General features: G+C 42.5%; 1 protein-coding gene across 1 annotated transcript in view; it reads left to right on the top strand.

The window, feature by feature from the left end:
* The window catches only part of cmtm7 (CKLF-like MARVEL transmembrane domain containing 7), a 102,951-nt gene that overhangs the window by 40,282 nt on the left and 49,299 nt on the right, over positions 1-13,370 (top strand). The window contains exon 2 of the mRNA XM_083636791.1: positions 12,262-12,438. Within this exon, the coding sequence (XP_083492917.1) occupies positions 12,262-12,438 (177 nt within the window). The remainder of the gene's footprint in view (positions 1-12,261; positions 12,439-13,370) is intronic.

The following is a 13,370-nucleotide window of genomic DNA, read 5'->3' as shown; positions in this document are numbered from 1 at the left end:
CGCCCGGGCTTTGTTGAGATCACCTCAAAATATTAGCTGCTGTAGGCTATACAAAAATCGGACTTCAAGGATTAAAGGGATGTCTACAAAAATTAACCAGAATAAAATAAAATAATCTACAGTAAAATAAAATAAGAGCCCTGAGATCAACTTAAGATATTAAAATATTGGCTGCTGTAGGCTATACAAAAATCGGGCTGATCGTCTGTGGTGCCCCAATGACCCTCGGGTTTATGGGATAGGTGAAGGTGAATATTGCAAGTAGCTACAATATCCACGTTTCCTCAATTCATTTTCCATTAACCCCTCTTTGCGGTGTGATAATTGTTTTTCAGTGAATTATAGTTGATTGCCTCACTGAATAATCTGTTGGTTACCCAATTTTAGAAGCAGAATTGGATGTCCTGGTGTGGCACCTCTGTGCGTAATGACAAATCCCAAAGGAATTCCCCTGGACTGCGCTGCGCAGCGCGTAAAATAAATGGTGTCCTGAATGCGCTGACACACCTGCTTAGATAATCATTTATAACGGGCGTAGAGCTAATAGTGCGGCAGGGGGAAGCCACATGCGTTTGTGCACGCTCTTAAATTGCATTGCGCTGGTGTTAAACTAGCAGCAAAACAAGTGCAAACTCTAAATTACCGCTTTTGCGACAATAGAGCCCTGTGTGTTTTGGCATTATGGTGTAGGTTGGTATTATGGGTTTCAGTATTGGTTGTGGGTATTTGGTGAATCCTCTCCTCTGCTCTCCTCTCCAGGAGGTGGTCTTATCATCTATTGGACAGGGTCCAACGGTGCAGGTTCAAATCCCCAGTTGGACTTTGGTAGAAGCCCGGTTCTGACGCACGTTAACAAGAACACTGCAACTGTTCAACCGGTCGCCTATCCCAGCCTACTTTACTGCTCACAAGGTACGTCACACCCATGCACGGAGGCACGCGCGCGTGCCCCCTCCCCCCCCACACACACACACACACACACACACACACACACACACGTATCCTCCCATTGAAACCCCCAACTACCCGCTCTCCTCTCCTCAGGAGGTGGTCTTATCGTCTATTGGACAGTGTCCAACGGTGCAGGTTCAAATCCCCAGTTGGACTTTGGTAGAAGCCCGGTTCTGACGCACGTAACAAGAACTCTGCAACTGCTCAACCAGTCTCCTATCCCAGCCTACTTTACTGCTCACAAGGTACGTCACACGGAGGCACGCGTGCGCGCCCCCTCCCCCCACACACACACACACACACACACGTATCCTCCCATTGAAACCCCCAACTACCTGCTCTCCTCTCCCCAAGGAGGTGGCCTTATCGTCTATTGGACAGGGTTGAACGGTGCAGGTTCAAATCCCCAGTTGGACTTTGGTAGAAGCCCGGTTCTGATGCACGTAACAAGAACACTGCAACTGTTCAACCGGTCGCCTATCCCAGCCTACTTTACTGCTCACAAGGTACGTCACACCCATGCCCCCCCCCCCCCCATATTGGAGAATGTTTGATTGGTGCTTTTACACACAAAATGGCTGCTGTGAAAAAGGTTAATAACATTTACTAGGGATCTCGCACGCTACACACATTTGATTCCTAGGCTCGCCCGCTGCACGGTCTCGCCCGTCCTGCAGCTCGCTCAGCTGGCCCTGCAGCTTGCATTCACAGCTCGGCTGCTGTGTGGCAAATTAGACCAGCATCACTGATGTCAGATTTATGACATCACTGATGTCACAGTGGGATTTATGACATCAAGGATGATGTCACAGTGGATACTGAGTGATGATGATGATGCTGACCAGGTCACGGGATGGTGCGGGGCTAGGAAAAGGGGCCGTAGCTAGCAATAGGAAGCTCATAATCAGGGTTCCGTGTGTGCTGTAAATGTATGATGTGTTTTCCAGAGTGGCTGTCTAACTCAAAATGTGTTGTGTAATTTATATATTTCAGATCAACGCTGAATTCCTACGGATCACAACGGTACCTCTACAAGCACGCTTCTTTGCCAATTTGGATAAATTGAGCAGCCAGCTTCTCCAGGTGATCAGGAGCAAAGGTGGAGCATTCCGGGTGAAAACCGCTGATGTTCTTAAAACTTTGGATCAGGTATGCATACGTTTTCAATTTCTGATTTCTGTATGTTAGGTCGCCGGTGCGTGGACATCTGATATATTTATATTTTGCTGTGTGTGTGTGTGTGTGTGTTGCTATAGAGCCTCGACATGAACATCAGACGAGTGAAGAGTCTGGTGATGTACCTGGGGGAAGACGTGAAGGAACTGATCAAAGAGTACGAGGTGAGACAGCAAACCGTGGCAATGCACTCAGATCAGGCTGTTTGCTGTTAAATGGACACTCCACAAAAAACAATGCAGTTATTTTGCACATAATCTCACACATCTGAAAACTGTAAATAGTTTTGCAGACATTAATTGAGTTTGACAGTTATTGAGAGTTGATTTGAGGTAAAGGAGAATTCTGGTTTTTTAGACACCCAGACTTTTTTCCAGCTTAAAATATGATCTTAACCCTAGAACACTAACGTCGGGTGATTTTCACACGGACAAATGAATTCACGTGATTTTCATTGTCTTGCTGCTGTCTGAGGTGGGCGGGTCCTTAGGTACCTTCAGGATGCTCACTGACGTCATTGAATGTAGGTTTGTTTCCCTGCTCCCATTCATGGTTTTTTCTACCGGCTACGTGTTCGGGTGATTTTCACCCGACGTTAGTGATAGAGGGTAAAATATCTTCGGGTTAGTTACAATGGTATTGTGGTGACTTTTTTTTTTTTTTCACCACACAAGTCCCATGAATGGGTGGACCGAAGGAGAAGTTGGGAGCTCCTGTTTTTTTGGGTTTTTTATTTATTTATAACAATTACCTCATTTTTCCCGAATTTGACATATTTTTTATAGTGTCCCCCATAATAAACTTTCTTGTGTTTTTTGTGATATTTCACATTTAAAAACAAAAGAAGAGTACCTCAATTTGCCATGTATTGTTGTACTTTAAGATATTTTGATGAGAAGTATGTTTTATGGGGTATATTGCATCGGGTGAAATACACCCGACGTTAGTGATGGTGTGACTTTAAATCACGTTAGTGTTCTAGGGTTAAAGGGATAGTTGGGTTTGCTTGAAGTGGGGTCCTATGATGTACTTGCATACAGTCAGTGTACTGGGTAAAGCACTCTGGACCCATCACACACCGTGTTTGGAGATCCAGCACTCTCAATGCATCAGGCTCAGAGCTGTTTCCCTGTAGCTTTGGGGGCCAGTAACTAAAACGTAACTTAGCCACCTAAAATAACACACAGCCTAAACAAATCAATATCAGTGTACATGCATGCTCTATTTTGACATTTTTCAGCACTTTACCGTCAAACAGCCCCTCTCATTTAGCACTACATTTTCTCTGCACCGCACAACTACTGCATTCTTAGCGCCGCGGGACTGGATTACTCCGCGGCGCTGTGCAGGCATAGGAATACGGTAGTTGTGCGGTGCAGATCAAATGTAGTGCCAAATGAGAGGAGACGGCTGTTTGATGGTAAATTAAAACGCAGAAAAATGTCAAAATAGAGGGTACATGTACACTGATATTGATTTGTTTATGTGGGTGTTATTTTAGGTGGCTAAATTATGTTTTACTTACTGACCCTCAAAGCTGCAGGGCAACGGCTCAGCCTGATGCATTGAGAGTGCTGGATCTCGATAGACTGTGCGACATGGTTCCAGAGTGATTTACCCATTTCACTTACGCCATTATTATGCATAACATTATGCAAGTACCTATAGGACCCCACTTCAAACAAACTGAACTATCCCTTTAAACTCACCCAAATACCTTTGGTTTCATTCGGATCGTCCGGGAAGATATTGAGCCGTGAGTCCATAATCTCGAAACGCCGCTGGCTGATAATATCTGGTCTCGAGATTATGGACGATGAATTCAATGGCAGCGTGTATTTATTTGAGCCAGTTTGGAATAATGTATGGAGTGGGAGGGTGAGGAACTGCTATGAATGTGACAGACAGCAGAGCCAGGGGTGAAGCAAGGTAATGCTAGATCGTTGATCTAGATCTAGATGCCCCGTTTTTGCCTGTTACTCACGGCTCAATATCTTACCGGATGATCTGAATGAAACCAAAGTTATCTGGGTGAGTTTAAGATCATATTTTAAGATGGAAATAAGGTCATGGTGTCTAAAAAACAGAATTCTCCTAAGTTGTGGACCAGTGATGTCATTTATGCACAAATGACATCACTGGCATCAACTTTAACTGAGGGATGCTGTCGGCAAGCTTTATATCAAATATCCACCATCATCACTGCCAGTCAAGAACATAGGCTCTGCCCAGAAAAATATTGTGTTTATAATCTGGAACCCTGCAAATAATCTGTCACATTTTGATGGCTGTGAAGAACAATCTATGGAATGATATGACCTTGTTAGCTGGGGCAAGATTTCTATCTGCATGTATCATATTGAACACCAGACAAAATCAGACTAATCAAGGTCTGGAAAAGGTATGAATTATTTGTATTGGAAATGTGTAGGAATGTCATCTATCTGTCCACTCCATGTTTTCTCTGTCCCTCTCTTCTGCACACACACACACACACACACACACAAAATACTAAAGTTAATTGTCTTTCAGGCTGTGCAACGGGAAGAGGCAGAGGCAGAACTTGAAGGCACACCCATGGCAATCTTTGTCATCCGTGATGGCGACGTGCTCTCCCCTCTAAAGGACATCGGTATTGTGATCGACGGTGTGGAGGTCCTCAGTGAGTTGTCCTCTGTTGCCTTGGCTTGTGCCATGCTGCTTGGACTCATTTACACACTCAACGTAGCCTATCCTGATGAACTCAAGTACACATTTGAGGCCTTCGAAAAACTCTTCTTGGACATTGAAAGTCGACAAATGAGCCGAAGGCTACAGAACCTCAGTGTTAAGCTGCAAGAGTGAGTGAGATCAGACCACATCTGATCACATCAGATATGTTTTATCTGTAGCAAGTAGAGAGGGAGAATTTGTGGGGGGGGGGGATGATAGTCATCAGTATCATCATCAGTACATAAATGGGAGCTCGGACTCTTTGTTTGTCTCATCATCAAGATGTCATAAATCCCAGCATTGATGACATCATCAATGACATCATCAGTGATGTCATATTTAATGAGTGACTGATGACATCATCAGTGATGTCATAAATTCATGAGTGACATCACGGGCTGACTGATATCAGTGATGATGTCATCAGTGACATTAAGGAGCAGCCAGGGCAAGGCCGCAGGAATCGAGCGCGTGAGATAACTAGTTGATAAAATGCTCACACTGCTGTTTTGCCTTGAAAAAAATGTGGAAAATGTCTTTAATGCAAAGGCAGTGATGTTGCAATGTTCTAACAGTCTCACAGACAATTTTAAAATAGCAATGTTTTGGACTTACCCCGCTAGCCGGGCGCTTCTGGCTCATACGAGCGCATTAGCGCCCGGCGAACGTAACGCATTTCCCATTTTACACTGTGCCATTTTCACGTCTAGGTCTAAATGCTGGCTCCTACCTGAGTCTTCACGTGAAGACGCTATCCGATGTAAAACATCCTCTTCTTTTAATGACACCTAGTTGTTGCATCCAAATTGTTGCATAAAATCCACTTTTCTGTCTCTCAAAAACCGAAAAGCATTTATCTGGAGCACCGCTTCTTCTTCTTCTCTGATCTGAAGCAACCCGGAACAACGACTTCCGGGTTGCTCGAGGTGCTCCAGATAAATGCTTTTCGGTTTTTGAGAGACAGAAAAGTGGATTTTATGCAACAATTTGGATGCAACAACTAGGTGTCATTAAAAGAAGAGGATGTTTTGCATCGGATAGAGTCTTCACTTCACGTGAAGACTCAGGTAGGAGCCGGCATTTAGACCTAGACGTGAAAATGGCACAGTGTAAAATGGGAAATGCGTGACGTTCGCCGGGCGCTAATGCGCTCGTATGAGCCAGAAGCACCCGGCTAGCGGGGTAAGTTTTGGACCAACGTTGCTATGTTACAATTTCGGCTCCAACATTATAAAATGGTAACGTACGTTTAAACAACGGTGGGCATGGTTTCCAGAGATTTTAGGTTAGGGTCTGGGTAGGGGTGTCAAAAATAATCGATTATAAGATGCATCGCGATGCGGACGTGCACGATTCTGCATCGATTAACAAATATCAAAAATCGATTATTATTATTTTTTTCATTTTTTTTTAATCAAATAAAATAGAATGTAAGTACATGCAGTTGTTTATTTCAATTATGGATCATAATACAATGCAATTCCAAATGCACTTTTATTTTAAAAGTAGCCACACAGTGAGAAAAAAGAAAGTAAGAAAAAATAAATCATGTATTGCGGAAAAAGTGATGCATCGATTTAAGATGCATCGCAATGCATCGTGATGCATCGTTTAATCGAATCGAATCGTTGACAGATTAATCGTAATCGAATTGTGAGGTCAGTGAAGATTCACAGCCCTAGGTCTGGGGAGAGGTTAGGTCTAGAGTTAGGGTCTGGGAGAGGTTAGAGGGGTCCGTATCTCCGGAAACCGTGCCCACCCCTGTATAAATGTACAACGTCATTTGAGTGTGAACTGAACACTTTTTTTCTCTTTGTGATACAACTTAAAATTGTACTTTTGTTTTGCTTCTGATAGCACTTTAACCTCTGAATACCTCAAAGGGAGACATTTGTTATAAAAAAGGACATGTGAATGTGTGTATGTTTGACTCTATGTGAAAAGGTGCCATAATAAATCTTCAGAATTGAGCTTTGTCTGTGTGTGTTTTTATAATTTCAACCAACTTTAATTTTTCAATTTAGAGGAAAGTAATTTCATTAATTTTTCATAAAGTGGAAATATTACTTTGTAGTAGTGTAAGATTTTGGCTCAAGTCAGGGTAAAAAATATAAGTTGATCCAAAGCGGGGGAGAAATTGAAAGTAAAAATTGTGATTTCATGAAAATTGAAAACTTTCATTGGTTCAAAAAAAAATTTTTAATTTAATATTACAAGAAATATTTGCTTTGGTCGAGTTTAATTTTTTAATTTGAGAAAAACTAAAAAATTTAGCCGTAACAAGTTGACGTAATTTTTTTACTTTGATCCAAAGTAACACTTTTTTCAGTGAAGGTCGACTTTTATTATTGAAATTCGAAATTCGAAATTCGAAAAAAATAAAATAAAAAAAATTTTGAGTGAAATGTTGCATTGTCTCCCCTGATTCTAAGTATAGTCAAATCGCTTGGTTTGAGCAAGTAAAACAATTTTTATAAGCATTTTAAGCAAGGTTTATGGAAAAATGAATGGCGGATGAAATCCCATGAAGAGGGAGAGGGGGTGACTTTGGCACCCCTTTGGCACTCAGACCTGAGCCTACTAAATATTTAATGATTTATATTATATATTATATATTTAATAATCAAAACTGTTTTTTATTTTCGAAAATGTCAATGTCATGTAACATGTTCTTTACTTCAGTGGTGCAATGCTTGTTTGAGCTAAAAATCCACAGCAGAAGCTTTTTATATTAATTAATAAAGCCGTAGACTTAGAATCAGGGGAGACAATGCAACATTTCACTCACAAAAAAAAAAAAAAAAATTTTTTTTTTTTTACATTTTTATTTTTATTTTCGAATTTCGAATTAAATTCGAATTTGGCCAGCGAATTTCGAATAGTGTTTTTGCTAGAAATGCCCATCCCTAGTATGTGCACATATAGTACCTATATGTGGATATAAAGAAGCTATAGGAGACCTATATGCCCGGTATATGCACTTATATGCACCTGAATCTGGCCTATATGCAACCTATATGCAGCATAAATGTGGCCTATATGCGCATATATGCACCTAAATCTGGCCTATATGCAACCTATATGCGGCATATATATGGCCTATATGCTCATATATGCTGCATATAGGTTGCATATAGGTTGCATATAGTTGCATATATGTTCATATAGATTCTTTCCATGTGGGTTGACTTGGGACTTGACTCGAGACTTGCCTGTCCTGACTTGGGACTTGACTCGAGACTTGCCTGTCTTGACTTGGGACTTGACTCGAGACTTGTCTGTCCTGACTTGGGACTTGACTCGGGACTTGCCTGTCTTGACTTGGGACTTGACTCGAGACTTGCCTGTCCTGACTTGGGACTTGACTCGAGACTTGCCTGTCTTGACTTGGGACTTGACTCGAGACTTGCCTGTCCTGACTTGGGACTTGACTCGAGACTTGCCTGTCCTGACTTGGGACTTGACTCGAGACTTGTGTGCAAAGACTTGCGACTGACTTGTGACTTGCAAAACAATGACTTGTTCGCACCTCTGGGATCTAGCTGTCAAGAAAGTAAGTGGAGTGTTCATCTTCCGTATATACGATTTTTGTGTGCAACACGCGACCCTGCACGCGACAGAGGAGACTGGCAGGATTGGCAGAGCGGGGGGGGGGGGGGGTTGTTTCCCCCCGTTTTGGGCATGGTTTCTGAATGATGACACGCTCCGCAGTGTCTCTATAGTCCCCTGCCGCCTCAGTGAAAACAACAATGCTAACTAGCTAGCAAGCTAACGGCAGAAACCTACACGCTAGCTCGTTGCTACACGCTGAAAATGGCAAGTTGGATTGTTGGAAACTATTTTCCAAGGGCACTGCCACCAAGCACCACCCATCGCAATCCCACTATGGAGACCTGCGCCACCAGACTCATCTCACGGAAGGGAGGGGAGGCTGAAGGGAGGGGAGTCTGGCCAGCAACACTAATGCATGATTAACAGCCATAGCAGCAATGTCTTTACATTCTGGCCACATAGCAGCGTAATCCAGCCTTGTGTTGTAAATGTCTTTGTCGGAAAGTTTCTCACTGCAGGAGATTGGCTGAAGAATCGAATCGATGAATCCTTTCATCTGTCCTGGCATTTGCAATCAAAGTTTGAAAAGACGTCATTTACACCACATTTGTAGCTGAAATCTGCACTGTAGCCAGGTGCTGCACGATGGTGGCCGGCGGGTACTGTAGCCTAATAATGTCTTGGACTTTTTTCAATAATGAAGGCTACTCAGCAGCTGACGCCCAGTTCAGTTCATATCTCAGTGCACGCCCCCTTTCTTTGAGGTATAACCCATTCATTGTTAGGCTGTCTCCTCATCTATTCACAGTTTTCCACGCTGCTTCCCCTCATGTGGCAATAACCAATCAGCCCAAGCTATTCCTTTCCTGCTGATCCAATCACCTAATCAGCGTAGTATATCAGAGTCCATGTTTTACTGTGTTTGCTATGTGCTGTGTATCCACCATGTGTCATTCTCAGTTGCTGATCATCATCGCTGATGCAGTTGTTTTCGCCCCACCTTCCCTGACCACCACCATCGTCATGACTCCTGATTGAAGAACTCCCTATGGGGGATTTCCTATTCTTCACTGACGATGCCCTCTCATCATCTCAGGAGTAGGGATGTCACGATACCAGAAATGTAGTAGTCGATGCCGATACCAGTGAAATTCCACGATACTCGATTCTTTTCGATACCACGGTAAAAATAAAAACAAAGCGACAAATCCCATGTAGTTCAACATACACTCCTTTATTAGAACCATTTGAAGTGATGTGTAGCCTTCATTATTTAAAACAAACAATACTGTGTGCGTTTAAACAGAACAAGTGGCATGTAGCCTTAAAGTAAAGAAAATACAATACTGTGTGGTGATGAGGTTTCTAGTTTCAGTGTAGAGTTTGGGGATCTGTGTACATTTACTTTATTTACTTTATTTGTTTATTTGGACGGGACAGTGCATATTCATGAACATTACACAAGGCAACGTAAATAAGCCGGAGTTAGCAAGAATGCTAAATTACATCCGTAGTCCCCACAGAGAGACAGAAAAACGACAGAGGCAGCACCAGGACAGAACTAAACAGAACGATACAAAAAACAACATGAGCAATAACAAAACCAAAACGGATCAGAAACTAAAGTAAACCAAAATGAACTAAACTAGGTTAATAAGACAAGACAAAACAAAAACAAGAAGCATAACAGAGCAAGCAAAACAAGAGCACTACAGTACAATTTACACATGGTCGCAGATTTGGCTATTTAAAATCCATTTTTTTACGTTGTGTTTGAAAGATGGGAATGACAGACAGTTTCTTATAGTTTGAGGTAGCGAATTCCAGATTTGGCAGCCCTGGACTGAGAGGGTGTTTTTGCCGAAGGCAGTTGTCCGGTGTGGTACTACACAGTCCCCTCTGGCGAAAGCCCGAGTGTTGAGTCCTGTGTCAGGCTTCCGTTTTATGAATTCCCTCAGGGGGGGCGGGCAAAGTCCATGTAAGGTCTTATAGACAATACCAACCTGTTTAAAAACTTTAAAGTTGACAAAACTTAGAAAATGATACTTACTGAGGATGTTACAGTGGTGATATGAGTAGGGTTTTCTGTCAAAAACCTTCAGTGCACTTTTATATAACTGTTCAATGGGTTTGAGGATCGTTACTCCTGTGCAAGACCAGTTTGTGAAGCAGTACTCAATATGTGATAGTATCATACATTGGAGATAAGATTTGGCGGCCCCTACTGTCAGATAAGGTCTGATTTGTTTAAAGTTTTGAAGGTTGAACTTAATTGTGTTAGCAACCTTTTTTACATGTTTTTTGAAAGTTAGGGTAGAGTAATACATGAAGTAATTCCTACATGGTAGCTCATATCTGGGGTTGAACTTTTCAAGCATTTTCTGGAATCCATGCTTTTCTACGGTGTAGATAGGAACTTTGTCCATGCATATGAATTCAGCAACTGCCCTATCTAATTTCCGTGCTTCATGTGAGTCATGGTCATATTTTTTGAGCTTCAGAAAAGCCTCCGTTATTGTTGGCTGTTGCTGCTGCTGTGGCTGTTGCTGGCTTTGCCCTGGCCGGCCCTGTCCTCCTGGTCCAAGTCCTCCTCTGGCTCATACTGTGAAAGAAAATATATATTTAATTTAGAAGGTAGGCTACAGCTTAATGACTATAAAAACAACACACACACACACACACACACACACACACACACAGTGCAAGCAGTAGTTTACTGACATGGAGTGGTGACATTTAAAACGTTTTTTTTTTATCGTTTTTTTTGACAGAGTGAACGGTAGCCTATTCCAACCGCGCACACACACACACACAACTAAACAGCAATGCCAGCCTTCCTTCTCAAACAAAACGTTTGATAACTTATTAGTTCAGGCTTGTTTAACATTACCTTAGGTAACGTTATTAATAGATGGACAATGACAACATGTGTTAACACGTTGTCAAGTTACGTTACGTTGAAATGAAACGCACTCACCTTGAAATCTTATTATTTCAGGGTTGTTTAACGTTAGCTTAGGTAACGTTATTAATAGATGGGCAATGACAACACGTTACGTTACGTTGAAATGAAACGCACTCACCTTGAAATCTTTGTAGAGGTCTGGATGTCGGTCTTTTAGATGCTTCGCTAAGTTGGATGTGTTTCCCCCTTTCGTCTGGAAACTGCTCCGGCAGCGTTTGCATACAGGTTTATTGGGTTCAATTATTAATCCATGCTCATCAGCCTCGAATCTAAAGTACTTCCATCCCCGACTTTTGGTGTTTTTCTTGGCAACTAATGGAGGGGCAGCTGTCGCTGCAGTTGTTGAAGAAGCAGATGCGGGTGCCGCCGCCATGTTGCATGTTGTTCTCCTGTGTGTAGTGTGTGGGTAGGTAGTCACGTGTTCACGGCTGCGAGTCTTAAAAAAAAAAAAAAAAAGTTGCCAGATAACTGCTGATTTACAGCCCAAAAACAACACAAATGAAGCAACCAGATTTGCCTCCTCGGTTCCCGTCGGTACTTTGGGTATTGGAGGAAAGCGAGTACCGTCACGTTTTCAGAATGTTGGTATCGACTTGGTACCGAAGTATCGGTTCTCATGACATACCTACTCAGGAGAGCGTCATCATATCATGGCGTCATAGGCCAAAATGAATTTGTTGTATCATTAAAGCTTGTTAATCTTTCTACTAGTCTCTCATGATTGAATTATTTTTCTACTGCACACACAGAGAAGAGGCCATCATCTTCTCGTCTTACTATCAGGAAGATGGCAAATAGGCAAATCTCCCAAAATGTTCCTTTAAAGTCTTTCTGCTGTGTGTGGCTGTGTGTGTATTTCCCAGGTTGCACTACTCATTGCCTTCATGTGTGTGTGTGTGTCTCAGGTGGCCTTGCTCATAGCTTTCCTGTGTGTGGCCTGTGTGCGCGGCTGGCCCAGCTGGGCCGCCTTCCAGTTCTTCCACGTGGTCACGCTCTGGTTCCTCATCGCCTTCCTCATCTTCTTCCTCATGCACCTGTTCAGGGTGCAGAGCAAGATCGTCTGCATCAACTGGCCTCTGACGGTGAGTCGACGAGTCAACAAGTCACTGTGTCACCATGTCAACAAGTCAACACCTCAACAAGTCACCAAGGCCCAATCCCAAATACACCCCTTCCACTTAGCCCTTAACTCTCTTTGTGCGTTCACGTGTAGGGGTAGGGTGTCCCGATTCTTTTTGGCATCAGACGTAGGGTGCAGGGTTCCCACGGGTCCTTGAAATCCTTGAAAGTTTGTGAATTTGAAAGATAAAAAATAGAGATGGGTCATTGAAAGTGCTTGAATTTACGGTTTTTCATCATACGAAGGAGCCAACTCCGTCAAATTTTGCTCCGCCTCCAGCTCTCTACAAGTGAAAACAAATTATTTTCTAACAACCGTTGCAGTCGGTGGATTTCTGCTATTTAAAATTGCAACTAACAGCACAGTTGAGAAGTGTTTACAAATTCAAGCCTCTCTCTTTTAAATGTCTGTGAGCTTCTGCTAGTTCTCATGATAAAAATTCTCAGTCTTGTAACAGTAATTAACCGTGTCTCAAACTATGCTGTGTTGGGTCCTTGAATTTGGGGAATTGGGCCTTGAAAGTCCTTGAAAAGTCCTTGAATTTTATGTTGAAGAAGGTGTAGCAACTAGGGATGGGAATTTCATGCATTTTCCTTAACCGTTAGTTGCGGACCTTAACGATCAATTAACCAGTTAATCATTAACGTAAAAAAAAAACATGAATGTTGTCCCTCACCCCCGAAAAAAGCACGTCTCTTCTCTTTCACTTACTTCAATTCCCACTTTTCGTTGATGTGGTGGCATGTTACAGTGATGTAACTCTCGGTGGTTAAAGCCGTCCAACAATCAGTTGTTACAGTATATCCACCTTGTCGGCTGAACGTAGCTGCTCCTTAAGCCCGTCTTTATGTTTCATGTACCGCTTCTCAATACGGGTAGTTATTGTGCCTCTTG

Source organism: Poromitra crassiceps (assembly GCF_964638095.1).
Source record: "Poromitra crassiceps genome assembly, chromosome: 1".
Classification (NCBI taxonomy): domain Eukaryota; kingdom Metazoa; phylum Chordata; class Actinopteri; order Beryciformes; family Melamphaidae; genus Poromitra; species Poromitra crassiceps.
The sequence above is the reverse complement of the archived record's forward strand: the minus strand, read 5'-3'. Positions and strand labels throughout refer to the sequence as shown.